This window comes from Amblyomma maculatum, chromosome 10, assembly GCF_055883805.1.
Source record: "Amblyomma maculatum isolate TAMU_Amacu chromosome 10, ASM5588380v1, whole genome shotgun sequence".
NCBI classification, from domain to species: Eukaryota; Metazoa; Arthropoda; class Arachnida; order Ixodida; family Ixodidae; genus Amblyomma; species Amblyomma maculatum.
In genome coordinates this window covers 98,052,457-98,071,054 of record NC_139353.1, presented here as the reverse complement: position 1 = coordinate 98,071,054, position 18,598 = coordinate 98,052,457, and the positions used below count along the sequence as shown (strand labels likewise).

The 18,598-nt window shown below is 42.8% G+C and overlaps 1 protein-coding gene and 1 pseudogene across 1 annotated transcript; both read left to right on the top strand.

The window, feature by feature from the left end:
* Positions 1-4,345: 4,345 nt before the first annotated feature.
* On the top strand, positions 4,346-5,164 carry LOC146177085 (uncharacterized; annotated as a pseudogene).
* A 1,213-nt stretch (positions 5,165-6,377) lies between these two features.
* On the top strand, positions 6,378-18,253 carry LOC146177084 (sulfotransferase ssu-1-like). The gene is made up of 2 exons (XM_084581088.1): positions 6,378-6,704; positions 17,291-18,253. Exons 1-2 carry the CDS (start codon positions 6,379-6,381, stop codon positions 17,913-17,915), a joined length of 951 nt encoding a protein of 316 aa, XP_084437214.1. The 5' UTR covers position 6,378; the 3' UTR covers positions 17,916-18,253.
* Positions 18,254-18,598: the final 345 nt, after the last annotated feature.

Here is an 18,598-nt window from a genome sequence, read left to right as displayed (position 1 = left end):
CCTCCCCTCCTATACGAGCTTCAGGGACCTCAGCAAACTCAGCAACCTACAATCCCCCCTTATAGTCCAGTTCTCCGGCGTCGACCACAGCCACAGCCTTTAAACCCCTGGCGCACACAAGACAACCGACCTATTTGCTACACATGTGGAGTCGGCGGCCATGTAGCTCGTTCGTGCCTCAATCGTGGCCCTCGTCCCTACGACTATGCACTTGAGCCGACGTACAATCTTCCCCCTTCCCCCTCGCCCGTGTTCCTGAGCCTCCTCCGCAGTCCTCTTAAGTTACGATTGCCTTCTCCTGGCCGTCGTTCCCGTTCCCCGATGCTCCGCCGCCAATCAGCCGTTCACACGGAAAACTAACGGCCTCAGTTCCGGAGGCAAGAACTGCGCCATCAGGGACCAACTAAAGACATGTTTTCGTACCAGCCGACATTATTACCGTATTCATTGAGGGACTTCCTGTCGAAGCACTTGTAGATACTGGCGCAGCCGTTTCAGTTCTTAATTACGCCCTCTGTCGCAAAGTCAAAAAGGTAATGACGCTGCTTCCTGCTGTTTCTCTTCGTACCGCCAACGCTCAGGCATCATGCCCTAAACTTTTCCTTTACTTGATGCTATCAGGTTTGTTTTCTTGTGTTCTTGTTTCGTAAGATGGGTATTTATTCGTGTTTTTCAATAAAAAGTTTAGTTGTCAAAAAGCGCTCGTGTTGTGTCCCACTCTTGGTCCTCGTTTTTTTACGATACCTACAAAATGAACCAGATTCAACTCGGCTAAATTTCAACTAACTTTCAACTCGCCCAACTTTCAACAAGATTCCTTGGAAGATTGCTGCGTAAGGGTTTCTAACTCTACTGATAAAGGGGAGTACGGCTTCGGAAAGCGAAATGGCGGCCGGAATCTGTCATACGAGCCGAAGTCTTCAGACATTCATATCATGGCGCCTGCCGCTGGGGACAGCGTAAGCGCGCGGTATTTACCGGTCGCTCTGCTGCTGTGAACCAGAAGACGGGCGGTCGTGCACGACGGGCCCTCCCGTGTATGCCGCTTATTCTATGCCAGCTTTATTGACAGGTGAAGAGAAGCCAACACTCACATTACTGGCTGGATTCAGAAACTCTCTGTGTCGTGTTCATACGGTGATCCACTATGACGTCTTCGTGGCGCACCCATCACGGGCTATCCTTCCCCCAAAGAAGATGTACTATCTTCTCTTTCAGACGGCTACACCATAATGCTAGCGGGGGTGGAGGTGGTCTACCGTTCTAAAGCAGGAATAAACTGGTTTTTCATGAACGTAAGAATCCATTGCCTGGAAAAATACGCTACATTGTCCTAAAACTACTACATATACTTAAGTTTCGTGGTTTCTTATACAACACAGTCAAATCATCTAATCCTAAAATTATGCTATCCTGCCGTCAGCAAATAACATGAAGAAAATAATGATTTGTGTTTGAAATGTGCCCATGTTGTATTCTTTGACGTTATGATTTTCAGCAAAAAGACGAGTTCCTAATTCACTTTTGGTTTCTTTGTGTTGTTTTCGGTGTCTTTTTTGACATGTAAAAAATTATAGAGGACGATTTTTCTGTGTTTAGAGTTTTGGCGCTAATTGCAATCTCGATGCATCCTGTTTTTGTTCTATTAATCACTGCCCCAGGCCAGGGCCTCGTCAAGCTCTTGCACATAGCTTTTCGTACCGAATTCGCCTCTGCTCTAGGAGAGAAATAAATCTTTATTTCACGTTTTCCTGTTCATGAACCCCGGCAGGGCACGCTCTTTCATCTAATTGAACTTTTCTTGTTTTTATTATTTCATCAACGAAGCCTCGTTTCTGGGCGTTGGTGTACCTTTTTTTTTTTCGACGTAGACGACGGTTCAGTCGATGTAGCCTCGATTCTTGGTTTAGTGCTATACATCCGTTGGAATTTGTGAGCACGGCCTACTTACCCAAAGCTTTAAAATCGCCTCTGCAGGCTCATTCCATTGCGGTCCAACCTCCCCACCTTTGGACTCTATCAGGTGAGCGCATGGCCCAGACAATACCCATGGTATAAGCAGAATGCTTAACTCGAAAATCAATTTCTCCCCAAAATATACACACAGCGGTGAAAAGTCAGGAGCATAATAACAGCACTGCGATGCTATACAAATTGTAATGCAGGGAGTTTTTAACTGGCTGGTTATATAGTGTTTGGGGACATATACTTGCAGGAGAGTCAATAGCTTCTGAATCATGTGGCCTACTTTTTCTTCGGCCCTACAATAACGACCCATAGCACGTGACGTCCCAATATCAGCAAGCAAAAAAGAGTCATACCAACAATATAACTACGTAATGGCCTCAGCGACATAATCAAATAGAAGCTCAAAGTCCTACCACATTTTCAGTAACATGCGCGAAGTATCCGCTAGATAGAAAGTATTGACGTTTATTGGACTAGATGTATAGAAACGACTTCAAAAATGATGCGTTTGCCCTTGGCAGATTCCGTATTAATAGTAAAGTGTACGTAGCGCTGCAGAGACGAAGACACACGTGCGCACGCATGAACGTAAACACATGCCTTGATCTTTGTATCTGTATATTTCTCGTTCTCACTAAGTATCCGCTACGTTCACGCTCTACCAAGCAAAAATCTCTTCTATTTTGGGCTTGTACAGCATAAACTAAATGTGTCACAAAGTAGGTTAAACCACGGTTTTCATATTGTTACGTCGCGTAGCGGCGCACTGATTCATCCGTTACAATACGTTTTATTATGATTTAGAGATCACTTTTGCCTGTAATAAGATGACAATGCAAGCATGAATCTGTACATCGCAGCAGTTATCTGCTCTGTGGGAAGGATTAGCGTGCTTCTTGCCTGGATGACAAAAAATATGAACAGGGGAGTCGATACAATGTAACAGGATAGTTCGAACAATAGAAACAAATATTGTTCACTTAAGCACGCAGTGCTCACTCTCATGCGTTCCCGATTTATGTGAATAGTCTAAGCAGAATTTTAGAGCGTTGAGCTGACAATATTGCTTATATAATCAACGCCATTATCAAAAGCATTATTAGCTGCTGTGCGGGATATATCCGATATAATGCCAGAGAGAACCGCCCTCTCTTTTGTAACCCGTCATTCGTCATATTGAAAATTCTAAAATATATATGGTCTACCAACCTTTGTATGCCTGGTATTTCCTTTCGTTCCAGCCTATTTCAGGTGCACTTGTTTGTTTACTTATACAGAGTTTTTATAATTGTGTAATAATTTGTATTTTACTAACTGTGATATTTTTGCCCTGCCGGGGTGGCGCAGTGGTTACGGCGTTCGACTACTGTTCCCAAGGATGCGGGATCGCATCCCGGCCTCGGCAGCCGCTTTTCGATGGAGGCGAAAAGCAAGGCGCCCGTGTGCTCTGCGATGTCAGTGCACGTTAAAGAACCCCAGGTGGTCGAAATTTCCGGAGTCCTCCACTACGGCGTCTCTCATAGCCTGAGTCGCTTTGGGACGTTAAACCCCACAAACCAAACAACCAACTGTGATATTTACGACTGGAAGTCTGTTCAGGTTGTTGTTAGAGCAAAGATGACATTAACCACGTGAGATATCTTGTTGATAGCAATATTTATCGCTTAAAGTCACTATCCTCATATTTTCTCACTTAGTAGGTGAAATTACACTGCTGAGTCAAATACAGTAAACTTGAAAAGTGAGTCATTTTTGAACTTCTCTTCATCAGCAGATAGAGGCACCATAATCAATGTAAAAAATGCACACGTGTGAAAGCCTGTGCAGTCGAATTTACAACATTGAGCAATCAAAAAATGACATCTGTTGAAAATACTATGCAGCAGGTGATGCTGCTCATTCATATGATAGTGTTGCAGAGGTAGCTATTGTACCTAACCGCATCTTATGCCATTGCTGAGTGCCGACCTATAGATCCCGGGTCGTTGGTGGCCGTGGTGATCACAAATGCGCCTTCCGTGAATCTGCCTTTATCGTAGGCCGTCACCGAACTGCGCGGAAATCACCAAGCAGGAGCCGCACAAATCTCTGCATCGGAGCTGCTTTGCGCATCTCGTCAGCAAGACAGGTCACGTGCTGGATTCACCACGTGGTCATTTCTGCACAGATATATTCAGCGCATTACTTGGAAACGGCAGTGGTAGTGGTGACAACGATATCTGCTGTATCTAACCGCATCTTCAGCACATTTCAGGTTAGAACTTTTTTATTTTCACCTGTATACTTTTCTGGGTGTTTGTTTTTCGCTGTTACTGCTGCCAGAAAGAAAGACTGCATAGCTGGTGTGTTGTTCTGAGCGTGCTGCTTTGATTTCACTATGACAAAAGAGTTGGTAAAGCTTTTCTAGGATCTCAAGGAAGAGATTAAAACTGAATTAAAAGCATTTAAAGATGCGATTGACAGGAACATGCGTACAGAAGAACGCAGTGTTCGTGTCGAATTGGAAGAGATTAAGTAAAGCATGGAATTTTTCAGCAAAAGCTTTGGTGAGGCAAATCGTCAGGCAGCAACTACAGCCGCCGAAAATACCACTCTGAAGAAAGAAAATGAGACGCTTCGGCAGAGAGTGAGCACGCTTGAACAAGGCCTACAGGAATGTCAAACCAACCTTGTAAAAGCGGAACAGTACTCTCGAAACAAGAATCTAGAAATCATAGGCGGTCTGCAAGAATGTCTTCCGGACATTCAGAAAAAGATAGGCGAGTCGATAGGTAAGCCGATAGCAAGTACTGACATTGATATGTGTCGTAGAGTACCCACTAAAGACAAGAAACAGACGAACCTAATCGTACAGTTTCTTAGACGAGATAAGCGTGATCAGGTGTTGCAAAAATCGCGAAAGAAAAGGTTAACCAATGTAGTACTGGGCTTGCCTTCATCAGACGCGTTACAAGGGTCGCCAATCTACGTAAATGAGCACGTTTGTCCGATCATGAAAAAACTGCTTGGAGCGACCATTGCACGAAAGCGAGAGTGTGAGTGGAAATATGTATGGATAAAGAATGGATCTATTTTAGCGCGATGCAAAGACACGTCTTCCGCTGTGCTAATCCAGCGTGAGAGTGACATTGATAAGATTAGCACTGACATGAATGAGGTCTTTCACCCTGGCCATTAATACGTCAAAATGTTGGTGAATCACGGCTAACGACAGTGTTGCCCCAGAAGGACTTGCAAATATCGTAAAACACATGAAGGCAAGTAAATGGCTTAAATGTTCCCACCTAAAACGCGAGGTCTCTGCGACCAAAGAGGGAAGAGGTAATGTTACTTTTGGAGAAATCTGCTTTTTCTCTAGCACGCTGAAAATGAAATGCTCTCGATAGCATCCACTCATTTAAAATATATTGCGATGAATGCTGCACGATTCCCCGTGATAGAGGTATGAGTGGCGAAACGTTATGTGAATTTAGTGAGTCAGAAACGCGGCGAACACAAAAAGAAATTTGGATACCCCACCTTAACGAAGATGCTAGCTCAGAACTTGACGTCGAAGAATACACGCGTGCTATTATCTGGTTTTGATGACACCTGCGTCATAAAGTTGGGCCAAACATTTAACTGATTTTATAATGCCTTAACGTAATAGTGTGAAAGTCCTAATTTATAGAAGGGATCTAGTGTCAGCTCGATGTTAGCGGGCACGACGTCACGGAATAGTTGACTTAAATAAAGAGCTTATTAGATATCAGGTTTTCAGATGCCCGAAACCAGACATACCCCAGTGTGCTTAAGCTGCCACCCTTATGCCCATATCAACAAATAAGGGAGCGGAGTTATACGCTGTGAAAAGTTACGGCGATGTCAACGAGCACCGTCACCAGTTAATGCAGATAGATAAGACGCTTACAGCCACCTAAATGTCTGCAGACACTTTTGATTTATGTTTCATAACGAGCCCGTATTCTCTATTCTCGTTTGCTGACTAGTTATGGGGAAAAGGTTTTATTTGTAAAACTTGGACACGAACCAGCAGCACTTCCTGGTAAATAAGACGGTTTTTTCCTCTCACTACACCATTTAGGAGGAGAATTTTCAAGGTTTCATACCATGTCGCCATGCAAAGAACGCTTGAAGGATAATTATCAAAAACATAAATATTTATACCTATATATATATATATATATATATATTAGTCAACTCATCAACTTTGTACCTCAGTACACCGGCACCAGTGTTGAAGTGGCTCCCACACCCTAAAAGCAATGTGCGAAATAAAACCGATGCATTGGTTGGTAGCTCTTACTCAATAAATTAGGTGTTCTTTACTTACTAGGTTTATTCAGGTCAAAGGAATGAAGATGGTTATTGAGTTCTCCTTTCCAGTGGGCTTACGGAATTATAAGCGCAATGCTACGGAACATGTGCAAGCCTGTGGATGGATTTCTTGTCAACAATTTCTTCCACGAGGACAACGTTCGCTCAGCGCTCAACTATAAGGCGAAGCCCGGAGACTTGTTCGTTGTTAGCTACCCAAAGTGTGGAACAACGTGGACCCAATATATCGCCTTTTGCATCCTAAACAAGGGCCAACCTCCGGAAGACTTCACAGACTTCTTCCTCCGCTCTCCTTTCTTGGACTTTTTGGGCGCAGAGTCGGTGGACCGGATGATTGGCAATGGACCTATAAAGACTCACTTTCCTTTCGACCGGCAGCCATATCACTCAGAAAGCAAGTATGTGCTGTTTACATACATTGTATTACTTTAGGCCAAGATGTCTCAGATTGAAGGTCGCTTTATTGGTCAGCTGAATTCAAGGGTATATGAAAAGCAGGAATCTTTTTCTCTTTAAACACTGGAGGTTATCAGTGCGTATTGGTAATAATGAACCGGGTACTTCTTGTGTGTTCTTTAGCCAAACCTACCACACTTCACAAATTCCCAGGGCAAGATTAAAAAAAAAACAGAAACAACTGACGTCGAAAACAACGTCTTACCAAATCTTTCTACATTTCTACAGCCACACAGAAAATACTTTGAAAAGATGTGCCGCTGCTAAATAGAAAATGTGGTCGGACGCTTAGCCGTGAGGTAATTAGAATAGCAGTAAACATTTGACACCAGTACATTTATCGCTAGGGACAATTTCCGATACAAAAACGGGTAGCCAACTGGGTTGTTGCCACTGATAGGCAGAGGTACTGGTTCCATTGAATATTGGAGTATATTATGATATTGGTTCACGAGTGCAACCGTTCAATGGGAATTTCAGAGCAGCAGCTGTCTTAGGACGCAAAACCGAAACTACGACGAAGGCAGAGGTTTCAAATTACAAATCATATTTTGCTTTCCTGGCTTACATAAATTCCTTAAATTGCATAGACACACTTCTGTCTTTGGTACTGTGATACTGCTTCAGATGTACTTTTGCGCCACATCAGATGACGCCGTGAGCTAATTGAATGAAAAAGAGATTTCTTCAGGAGAGCATAAAACAGCATGGCATGATAGACTAGTTATGAACAATTTTGAAAGCCGCTACTTAAGAACCACACATATGGGGGAATCCACACATGAACAGACCAACTGCGATACAACCTTTTGCCTCCAAACAAAATGTTTCCTTAATGGTGCTTTAAAATGCAACCAGTGCAAGCGTGCAGGTGTTTATATACTGTGTAACCGCATGTACATTGCATGAAAGTCCACATACACCAAGGTTTCTCAGAATTGAAAAAGCCATTCTTAGGAAAAGTATAAGCACTAGACCTTATAGACTGCTGCCACATAACTAATGATCTTACCAGTGAGATTGCGCGTATAACTGTGCTAGTGTTGCTTGGCTGCTTGGTGGCAAGAAATTTTATCTTCGCTGGGATGCCGCTGAAGACGCACCTGCAGTTGTTATAGTACACAGTTCTCTAAAAATGAACGAGACCTAAAGCCAGTCTACACACAGGCTATGGATGGAAGTGCAAAAGTCCGTGCATTCAGTAATCATGTGAAAGTAGGCACCTTGATGACTCTGCTGCCTCTATTCTTTCTGAGAAAAGTCCCACGTGGATAGAGGTGCATGTAGCGGAGTTCTCAAATTCCCCTGCTGCCCAGTGCATGTAAATTAAATATGATGATGCAGGTTACTGAAAGTCTAACATCAGTGTGGGATCCTCAGTTTTTCGGAACCAAATCTATAGAGTTATTATTGCATGGGTTTTACTTGAATTATGACGGGAGCCATAATGAAGTCGAAGACATGCGTTACGCTGAGCAGATCGAGCCACCAGCGATAAGCGGACTAATAGCACATTCTTATTACTTGAACGACTGCTTATATTATTTGCCCCAAATCTTGCATGTCACCCCGCTATTAAATATATATTGCATTTAAGAGCTTTAACAAAAGTGAGAGTGGACGAAGTTTAAAATTTCCCTACAGAAACACCAAAGCTCTCTTCAGCACAAGGGGCCCTGACGCAGCACATTACCAAATGCAAAGCATAAAAAATCTGAAAAAATTTCCGAACTCTTAACAAATAATGCAATGTACTAACAAAGAAGTATTCGCAGAATTGATTGCCCCATTCAAATTCAAGTTATAAAAATGATTAACAATATTATTAAGATATCAGTTCTTTTATTTTACCTAGCTAAATGGTCGATGAAAGTGAAATATGTGTCTTTCCAAAATAGTCCACTGCTAAGTAGCCTCTTGAACTATCGACAGCCGTCATAAAGGCGAGCTTGACGTAAGCTTTTAAAACGAACAACGTCCCATTCATTAAGGAGGGTAGGATCTAATCTCATAGATGTACCGGGTCACAAAGATATGGATATAACTATCTTGGCTCCCGATGTTTGCCTGTTTACACATTTCCGGGATGGCTTTGGGGTTTTACATTGAAGTGCTTCATGGGACCTCAATTAAGTAGCATAATCGTGATCACCGGCATAGGTGATGTTTTTGAAGCCGCAGCAATAAGGCAATGAAATTTAGTTTTTACAGGCCACAGAAAAAGCCAAACATTATTCGTGAAATAATATGACGAGTTTCAAACTACGCGGAGAATAAGTTGTCACCTCGTTCAGAATGCTCACTCCACTAATATAGGGTGCGTTATCACTGCAAGACTGCGCTCTTAGCCATTTGTCTGCGCGGTCTGGGAGTGATGAGGGTTTCGCCAATATGGCCTTAAAAGACGATTACACAGAGTTTTCCTCTGGTACCAATGACACCAAAGGTGTGAACTGCTGAGTCTTGAACCAAACTGCAGATCAAGATCATGTGCAGTTCTGGGCTTTATCCTGCTTTTTCAACGGGGCTAATAACATCGGCAATGGAATCCGCACCAGAGCGGTGATGCGGAAGCTGTTTTGTTCAGATTGACATTATTTCAGTGTAGTTCCTACCGACTCAAAATTCATCTTGTTAGCGCAAAATGAGAGGACACACAGAAGGAAGACACGTACACCACAGCGCCTGTGGTGTACGTGTCTTCATTCTGTGTGTCCTGTCCTTTTGCGCTAACAAGATGAAGTTTGAGACTGATCACCAATTAACCCAAGAGTTATTGCTTTTAAAGTTCTTACCGATTCGAGGCGTTTGAGGGTAATGTTTTTCGTACCTTTGTAGGCTGCTGAGGGGCAGAAAAGGGTCGGTGTGAGGTGAGTGCAGAAGTGATCTTCTTGGGTTTGAGCAGTGGGGCCTTGATGATGTTCTCCGGGAGTCAAAAAGCGAGCCTATTTGCCAGGCGCTCTTCTAATTCTCGATGAGCGGGGCTGTTTGAGGCGTATCGAAGATTTTGAGTACTTGAAAGCTTATGCCGTCTTCGCTGGGTGCAATTCTGAGGGAGTAAATTTGCAAGGGCTCGGTTAAGTTCTTCTAGAGTAATATCTCTTCCAGAGAAAATTCAACACTTCTCCACATGTTGAACCACTAGCCCCATTGCTGCTTTGCTAGTACTATCCCCTTAGCAGAGATAATTGTTGCAAGCTGTATAATTGAATAGCAGGGAGAGAGTGATATTGGAAGGGAGGTGGTTAAGAGTAGGGAGGGTGATGGGGGATTTGTGTGGACGAAGTGATCTGCTGGTGGGGTGTTGTTAATACGGTGGATGATGGCGGCAGCAAAAAAAAATGGATATAGAAGACGAATTGAGTAAAGAAGACAGTATAGGAGATGCGAAGTGCGTAAGGAGCTTTTTATTTTCCGACGCTGTGGTAAATGTCGCCCCAGATCTCGGTGCATGGGCGTCTGGAATGTCTACAGCATTTATGCAATGCAACGGTCGAGAGAAGCTTTTGGTTCGACTTACAACCCGCCTGCAAGAAGAACTGAGATTCAGGACATGTAGCTCGTGTACTGGGGCGGGGATTCTTGCTGTACGTATGACAGTGGCGTTTTCAGCTTAGATGGTGATATCGTTGAGAACATCGACATCGGTGATTACTTCCTTATTGACCATACAGTAGTTATAAAACTCTTTTCATTTTGTAAAATCTCTTTGCTTGCTTTTGCCACAGTCAGGCGTAAGTAAAAAAAAGTGATCACAGCCCCATGTGTCAAGCAAGGTGACCCGCCCGAACGCTCCTGAAGCACCTCTCCAACTAATTGTACCATTTACACTTTTTATCACTCTGGCGACAATCGCGTCCCAGTTACCGTGAGCTGAAGATGGCACACTGATCACTTCACAAGCACTACTATGGGGAAAGAGGGCCTATTGAAATCCGCGTCTTCTGTGACAGATTCGAAAGCTAGCAACAAGGTAAAAAGTCTGAAGATAGCGCAAGCAGCTACGCAGCGCCTTCCACGCGATCGTCAATTTGTGAGGGAAAGCGCGGAGGAGATGGGGAAAAGGGAGAGCAGAGTACGGCACAAACACATCCCAGGCAGGATGTCTGGCGTAGCGGAAGCAAATAACTTCCTGCCCACACACCTGTTTTGGTCGACGAGCTTTATTAAGGCGAGTCTTTAATGGCTCATGCTCGCGGCATATCGAACGTGTCCGTCCGGCCATCCGTAAATATTTAGTTTGGTAAAGACATGCGCGTTGTGGTATATATTAAAGCAGTCAAGCGCCCCAACCACTGCGCCACTCCGCTGGAGAAGATGGTGAAAGTAGCATCCGGTTCCAGGCAATATTTTGCTCACATTCGCGTAGTTGATAAAAGCCATGGCTATGGAACATTTTAAGTCATATTGGGAAGTGTTCATAGAAGTGCATATGCACGCTCTCACCATGCCTCATCCGCTTACGTCGCACTTAACGGCATGCGTGTCTCCGCACGTGATCTTTGGCCTTGAGACAGGTGCGGTGACAGGCGTAGTGTGCCTGAGTACTATCGCGGACAAAAGTTTAGAGACCACGCAGACTGCAACCAAAGCGTATAACGTCCGTCCGGCCAGTAGCCTCAGACAATATTTGTCGTCGTGAAAGTTGGACTTTAGTTCTTTAATGTTTGCTAGAGAGATAATCTGATAATTCGTTTTCACCGTATTTATGGTCGACATTCGCCTGAAGTGCGGTCCAAAGACTTTTGTCCCAGATATTCATCATCATCATCATCAGCCTGATTATACCCACTGCAGGGCGAAGGCCTCTCCCATATTTCTCCACTTAACCCGGTTCTGTGCTAGCTGCATCCACTTGACCCCTGCGAACTTCTTAATCTCATCCGCCCACCTAACTTTCTGCCGCCCCCTGCTACGCTTTCCTTCCCTAGGAATCCAGTCTGTTACCCTAAGCGACCATCGGTTATCCTCTCTTCGCACTACATGTCCTGCCCATGTCCATTTCTTCTTCTTAATTTCCACTAGAATGTCGGTAACTTGAGTTATTTCTCTGACCCACTCTGCACGCTCTCGATCTCTTAATGTTACCCCTACCATTTTTCGTTCCATAGCCCTCTGGGTTGTCCTCAACTTAAGTAGAACTCTCTTGGTTAGCCTCCACGTTTCAGCCCCATAGGTGAGTACAGGCAAGATGCAACTGTTGTATACTTTCCTCTTGAGCGATACCGGTAAGCTGCTAGTCATAATCTGCGAGTGCTTGCCAAATGCGCTCCATCCCAATCTTATTCTTCTTGTTATTTCCTTTTCATGGTCCGGATCTGCGGTTACTACCTGTCCTAAGTAGACATATTCGCCTACTACTTCCAGTATTTCGCTACCTAATGTAAACTGCAGATATTACATTACACTTTTTCCGGGCGCCTTTCGTAAATGGCGATGACGCTCACTTAGACACTCACCTAAAAAAACGGCAGCAGTACACGTGATAAATTCAGCTGATTCTGACACCACTAGTGTGGCTCATAGCCTCTTAGCGACAAGCTTGACCTTTGATCACTGAGCTATCCAAAAACAAAAATGGTGGTTCAAACAGTTGCACTGTGTTAGTTGAGTACAGACTTTTGAGCAGAAATAGTACAGAAATATTGAGTTTTCGGTCACCTCACATCCTTGTTAGGCGAAATGAAAAACATAGGTTCAAAATTAGCCCAGAATGATAAAATATTCAAAGAAATTACAAAACTACTTGTCAAAATTTGAGACGATTGTGCATCTTTTTCCTTAAATTGGGAAGATATTAGCTATTTGCGAATGTTTGCGGAGCAAAAGTAGGGTGAAATGGCTATGCTATATTCCGAAATTGCTGATTTTGAGGACAGATCCCGCAGAAACAATTGATTATTTTTCGGCTTCTCAGACGCTGACAATAACACTGGGCCAAATATAAAAATTTGTTTTCAGAGTTAAGTGGGGACAATCTCGACTTACATTCAGCCCCATGGATGTTGAAATAGCGCGCAGTATTGGAGAGTTTCAAAGCGACAGTAAGCGGCCGATCACCATTACATTCGCTCACTTTAAAACTAGAGAAAGTTATTTCTGGCGCTAAGAAAATAAAAGACAGTGGATACAGAACCTCGGAAGACTACTCGAAGCGTACTCTTTTTGTCAGAAAACGGCAACAAGAATTTCGAAACTGCAACCAGAAACATACAAACCCCGCCATAATAAACTAATCATTGATAATACTGTCTATATATTTGACCAGTGACCACAAAATCATTCCTCGTCACCCCCCGCCCTGTCCGTCCACACGCCATAGCTACCACGTAAACATCCAGTCAGTTCTAAGTTTTGCTCCTTGTCCCTCCTCTACAATAATATCCGAATCCTCCTGCCCAATCTTGACGCCCTTGAATGCTTTGCGCGCACAATTGATAGAAACGTAATCATACTCACTGAAATCTAATAAACATCATGCGTATATTACTCTGAGATCCTTTTTTCCTAACTATAGGCTATTTCCCATCGCGATAAAACAGATAAACGGGGAGGAAGCGTGTTATTAGGAACTTATGATTCGCTTCGTTGTTCCAAAATTAAAATTCCATCCACTCTAGAAATATTGTTCCTTCAGCGCCACTCTTCACTTCTTCCCGTAATCACTGACGTATGCTATCGTCCACCTGACTTAACCGATATTTTTGCTGCTAATTTCCACAAAGCACGCCTTCTGATAACTGCGGCTCACCAACATACTCCCATTGTCCTTTTCGGCGACTATAACTTTCCTGCATAAACTGATCCGACCTTTCCACCACACCATGTAAACATAACATCGAAAACAATTTTGTCAACACGTGTCTAACCTTTGGTCTGTCCTGCAATCATTCCTCCAACATACTCGACCTCGTATTAACTTCCAAACCTGATAACGTCCCGCCGTCATTTACAAGGACTCAGTTACCATTTCATAATATATTTCACGTACTCCTGGCAGTTGTCAAGGACTCAGTTATCATTTCATAATATAATTCACGTACTTCTGGCAGTTGTCAAGGACTCAGTTATCATTTCATTATATAATTCACGTACTTCTGGCAGTTGTCAAGGACTCAGTTATCATTTCATAATATAATTCACGTACTCCTGGCAGTTGTCAAGGACTCAGTTATCATTTCATAATATAATTCACGTACTTCTGGCAGTTGTCAAGGACTCAGTTATCATTTCATAATATAATTCACGTACTCCTGGCAGTTGTCAAGGACTCAGTTACCATTTCATAATATAATTCACGTAGTTCTAGCAGTTGTCAAGGACTCAGTTATCATTTCAAAATATAATTCACGTACTCCTGGCAGTTGTCACGCACACAACTACGAAAAACGTTAACATTGTACGACAAAGGCAAATATTCAGCCAATAATTCAGAACTAGCTGAATTCTGCACGTGGTTTTTTTACATTTTTCAGAGGATCAATCGAGGATAACTGGTCTCTTTTCAAAAACATGATGCATCAAACTATAGATACACACGTCCCTACTATAAGCGTCACCGAACACCCAACGTCGCCATGGTTTAACAAATAGCTGACACCCCTAATCAACAGAAATAAAACACTTTTTAGCTCCGCAATACCTTTGACAGCGCATATTCATGGGAAGGATGTTAATATTCAGAAAAAAAAACATTCTTATCCTTATTGAGGCAAAAATGAGCATACCTTTTCTCGTCAGTTCTACCTGCAATGTTGCACACCAACCCCCGCAAGTTTTATCAAATTATAAGTTCATCACAATCTAAGGCTTTAACATTACATTAAAACGTTAACAACCTTATCCCGCACCTAGAATCAAGCCAAGCTCTTAATAAATGTTTTTTTTTTCAGCTTTTACAACCAGTTATGCCATAAATTTCATGAGATGCTGATAGCATCATGAAACTCATTGAAACAATGAAACTCACCTCTTGATCTGGTATTGAAAGCATAAATCCTTAACCTAAAATACCAAAAACAATGTAAGTGTGATATTCTGCCACCTCTTTCAGCAGCCCATATTCACAGGTGTCCTTCTACAATGTTAAAAACTTGATAACATCATTCCAGTCCCCAAAAGGGTCACCTTTTTCATTCAAAAAGTATCGCCCCATTTCCATAACAAACTTGAGAACGAAATTAATAGAACACATTATTTTTTCGTACATAGTCAAATTCCTTGTCTCAGTAATTTTTTAATACTAATAAGCATGGCGTTTTGAAAAGACGTTCATGTGGCTTTCAATTGGCTCCCTTTATTGATAACCTAAGCTGCAACCTTAGTCGCAACGTTCCTACTGACACTCTCTTCCTTGATTTCAAAACAGCTTTTGATAAAGTACCGTATCAAACATGCTACTAAAGGTATCGTGCCTAAACCTTAAATCGTTGGTATGGGAATGACTTCGTAACTTCTTGACTAACAGATATCAATTTGTCTATGCTAAGAATGCTTCTTCTCGTTGCCCGGTTCTTTGAGATGTTCCCCAAGATACGCTCCCAAGACCCTTGCTTTTCTTCCTATACTTATACGATCTTCCTTCTAATATTTTCTCTAGTATCCGCTTATTTGCTGACGATTGTATAATTTACCCCTCAGTAACTAAGAGTAGTGATGGTTGCATTCTTCAACAAGATCTTAACGCGATCGAAGTTTGGTGCGAACATTGGTTAATGTCTCCTAATATTTACACAACGATTTTGATTATATGCAGATGCATACTCCGTCTAAATACTCTTTTTTGGTTCTTAAGTGTCGTCCGTCTCTTCCTGTAAGTACTTGGGTATTACTGTAATGCAAAACTTAACATGATCATCTCATATAATGAACATCGCTAACAAGGCAAACGGTATCCTTGGTTTCACACGGCGCAATCTACGATTTTTCACCCATCCATCAAATCATTAGCATAGCGAACTTTTATCGAACCTAAACTAGATTACGCTTTAGCAATGCGGGATCCTCACTAGTCTAACCTCCTTTTACCCTAGAAAAAATTAAAAATTGGGCTATCCGCTTTATTTATTCTCAATATTCACACTACATTAGTGTGTCTGCGTTAAAATCTAGAGCCAACTTACCCAGCCTTGAAACACGGCGACAATTTTCTCTATTGCGCCTCTTTCACGTGTTTTATCTTTCATAATAGAAGAATCAATCATTTAACCCGCCTATCGCCTCTCAAGCTATATTATTACCCATATGGCCGTTTACGCCCCCATCGCAAAAACTACCCCTCATTCTGGATATTTTTTCTTCAAGTCATCCGGGGAATAGAATGATCTACCACAGGACGCTGTGCATCATAACGCCATCTAATTTAAGTACTTTATCAAGACCATTGTTTAACTGCCACGCCAATCTCTAATGTAATGCCCCATAGAGGTATCAAATAAAAAAATAAATAAATTTGCGCAATCTGGTTCAACCAGCGCCATTCCTAATTTCCGCCTTTGTATCGCGTGGCAGTGGCAATCCTTGCCGACGAGCGCGCGCGCCGCGGTATGCTCTCTCATTTATTCCTTCATTCGGAAAGCTGCCCGGATTAATAATGATGTGCCTTCGCAATGTCATTGTTGTAGGATTTGGCAACAAAGCCATTAGCAGCTAATAGTTTTTGCTCTGACGATATTTATACGACATCAACGCCCGTATAGTTTATAGCTTCTTTAAGCCTCATTAGGTATCATCAGTAGTAGTAGAAAACCATTGGCGTTCTTTCCTGCTTCACGTGACAATATTTGAAGCAATGCTTACAGCACCAGCACAAGAATAGTTTTAGACCCCCCAAAGCCTCACAGGCTACCTAAGTATGGCCTGAAGCCTTTTTGGGCGGAACCGTGATGCACAATGCGAATTGAAAATGTAGCCAATAAACGCGTTCTACATTGAGATATACTTTTCAGGTCCCCTGGCCCTTTGACAAAAAATATTCTCGTAAATCGATGCTTCAGTCACTGCTTAAGAACGCACTTATTTGTGTTATAAAGTGTGTCGTGTAGATTCTGAATAATTTGTAATCAATGACTAACGAATTTCTAGCAATGCCTTCTTTTATTTGGTAGGCGTAGTTTAATCCACTTACCCAATTTATTTTTGTTCACTATTTTACATGTTTCTTTTATTTATCCAAAGTTTGGAGGCCTGCCCCCAACTCGAATTAAGACCAGCACATTTTTTACAAAATAGTGCTTTGCACTGCATAAATTTTAGTTCTTCAACATTCTCAACAAAGAAGTGATAGAAAACACACCCCTTGTCAGTTAGGACTATGTAGCAAAACCTACTAGAGTGAAAGAGAAGCATTATACATGAAGGATTTCTCCCTTTTTGTAGCTGCGGGAAAAAGAGCTAAAAGTTATACTGTGCAGCAAATAGCGCTGCAAAAATGTCAATTTTTTAAAAAAGGCATCTGGAATCATCGCCGGTGAGATTCGAGTAATTTTAGAGGAAACACCAACTTCTTTTCTCGGTTCCTTTATTGCAGGTACATTTACGTCACACGAAACCCTTACGACTGCTGCGTGTCGTACTTCCACCAAGTGCGCAATTCGCCCACCTACAGCTGTTCCGAAGCAACATTCGACATGTTTTTTGACGTTTTTATTCAGGGAAAGGTGAGCTACGGAGACTACTTTGACCACCTTCTTTCGTGGTACCAGCATCGTGCTGACCCCAATGTCCTTTTGACTACCTACGAGGCACTGAAAGACGACACAGCAGGCTGGGTGCTAAAAATGGCGGACTTCATTGGAAACCAGTACGGTGATGACCTCCGCCGTGACCCGGGACTCCACGCTAAAATCACACACATGGTGAGCGCGTCAAGCATGCGCAAGGCCTTCAGTGAGGGCATCAAGTCTATTTTGCCTAACTTGCTGGCTCTACCGCCAGAGAAGGCTCTTAAGTCGGTAGAGGTCTACAGGAAAGCGGTCTCTGAAAAATGCACCTTAACTGCTAGGAGTGACTTCATCCGCAAAGGTGCCATCGGTGATTGGAGGAACTACTTCAAGGCGGAGCACATCGAAAGAATGAAGGCTTGGATTTCTCTGAAGACGCAAGACAGCGATGTGATGCAGCTTTGGGCAGATTGCGGACTTCCACAAGATTGAACGTTGGCCATAAATATCGCAGCTTCAGCTATGTTCTAGCTTCTTCCTAATAGTGTTTTAATATAACCAAAAACACCCTATATGTACAATCACCTAGATCATTTATTCAGCATGTACTGACATGTTTTAATCGGCACTAAACTGTCAAAAGTATTATCATGACTGTTTCAAAGCAAAATTTGAATCTGTTGCTAAAGCTCAGTCAATCTTAATTACACAGTTCTCGCTTTAGAAGAACAATGTGCGCCCCGCCGGGGTGGTACTGTGGTATGACGCCCGACTACTCTGCAGAGTTCCCGGGTTCGAACCCGACCTCCGCGGCTGCGTTTCGATGGAGGTGAAACGAAGTGGCGTCCGTGTGCTGTGCGATGTCAGCGCACGGTAAAGATCGCCAGGTGGTCGAAATTACTCAGTAGCCCTCCACTACGGCTCCTCTTTCTCTCTTTCCACTTTCACTCCCATCTTCATCCCTTCCCTTACGGCTCGGTTCAGGTATCCACATAGCAAGTGTGACAGATACTACGCCTTTCCTTCTTGTGAACAAATTATTATTATTATTATTCATTGGCAGTATGCAGCGCCCTTTCTATTTCGGTGCACACTCTATTAACATAGCTCAAAAACGGTTACCGATAGCATGTGTTCCGTAATGCTGCTCTCGTGATCTGATATGAAGCGTAGTA

Coding starts and splice junctions, on each gene's coding strand:
- LOC146177084 (XM_084581088.1), top strand. CDS start 6,379: ATGCTACGGAACATGTGCAAGCCTGTGGATGGATTTCTTGTCAACAAT. Junction 6,705..17,290: donor CCATATCACTCAGAAAGCAA/GTATGTGCTGTT, acceptor CCTTTATTGCAG/GTACATTTACGTCACACGAA.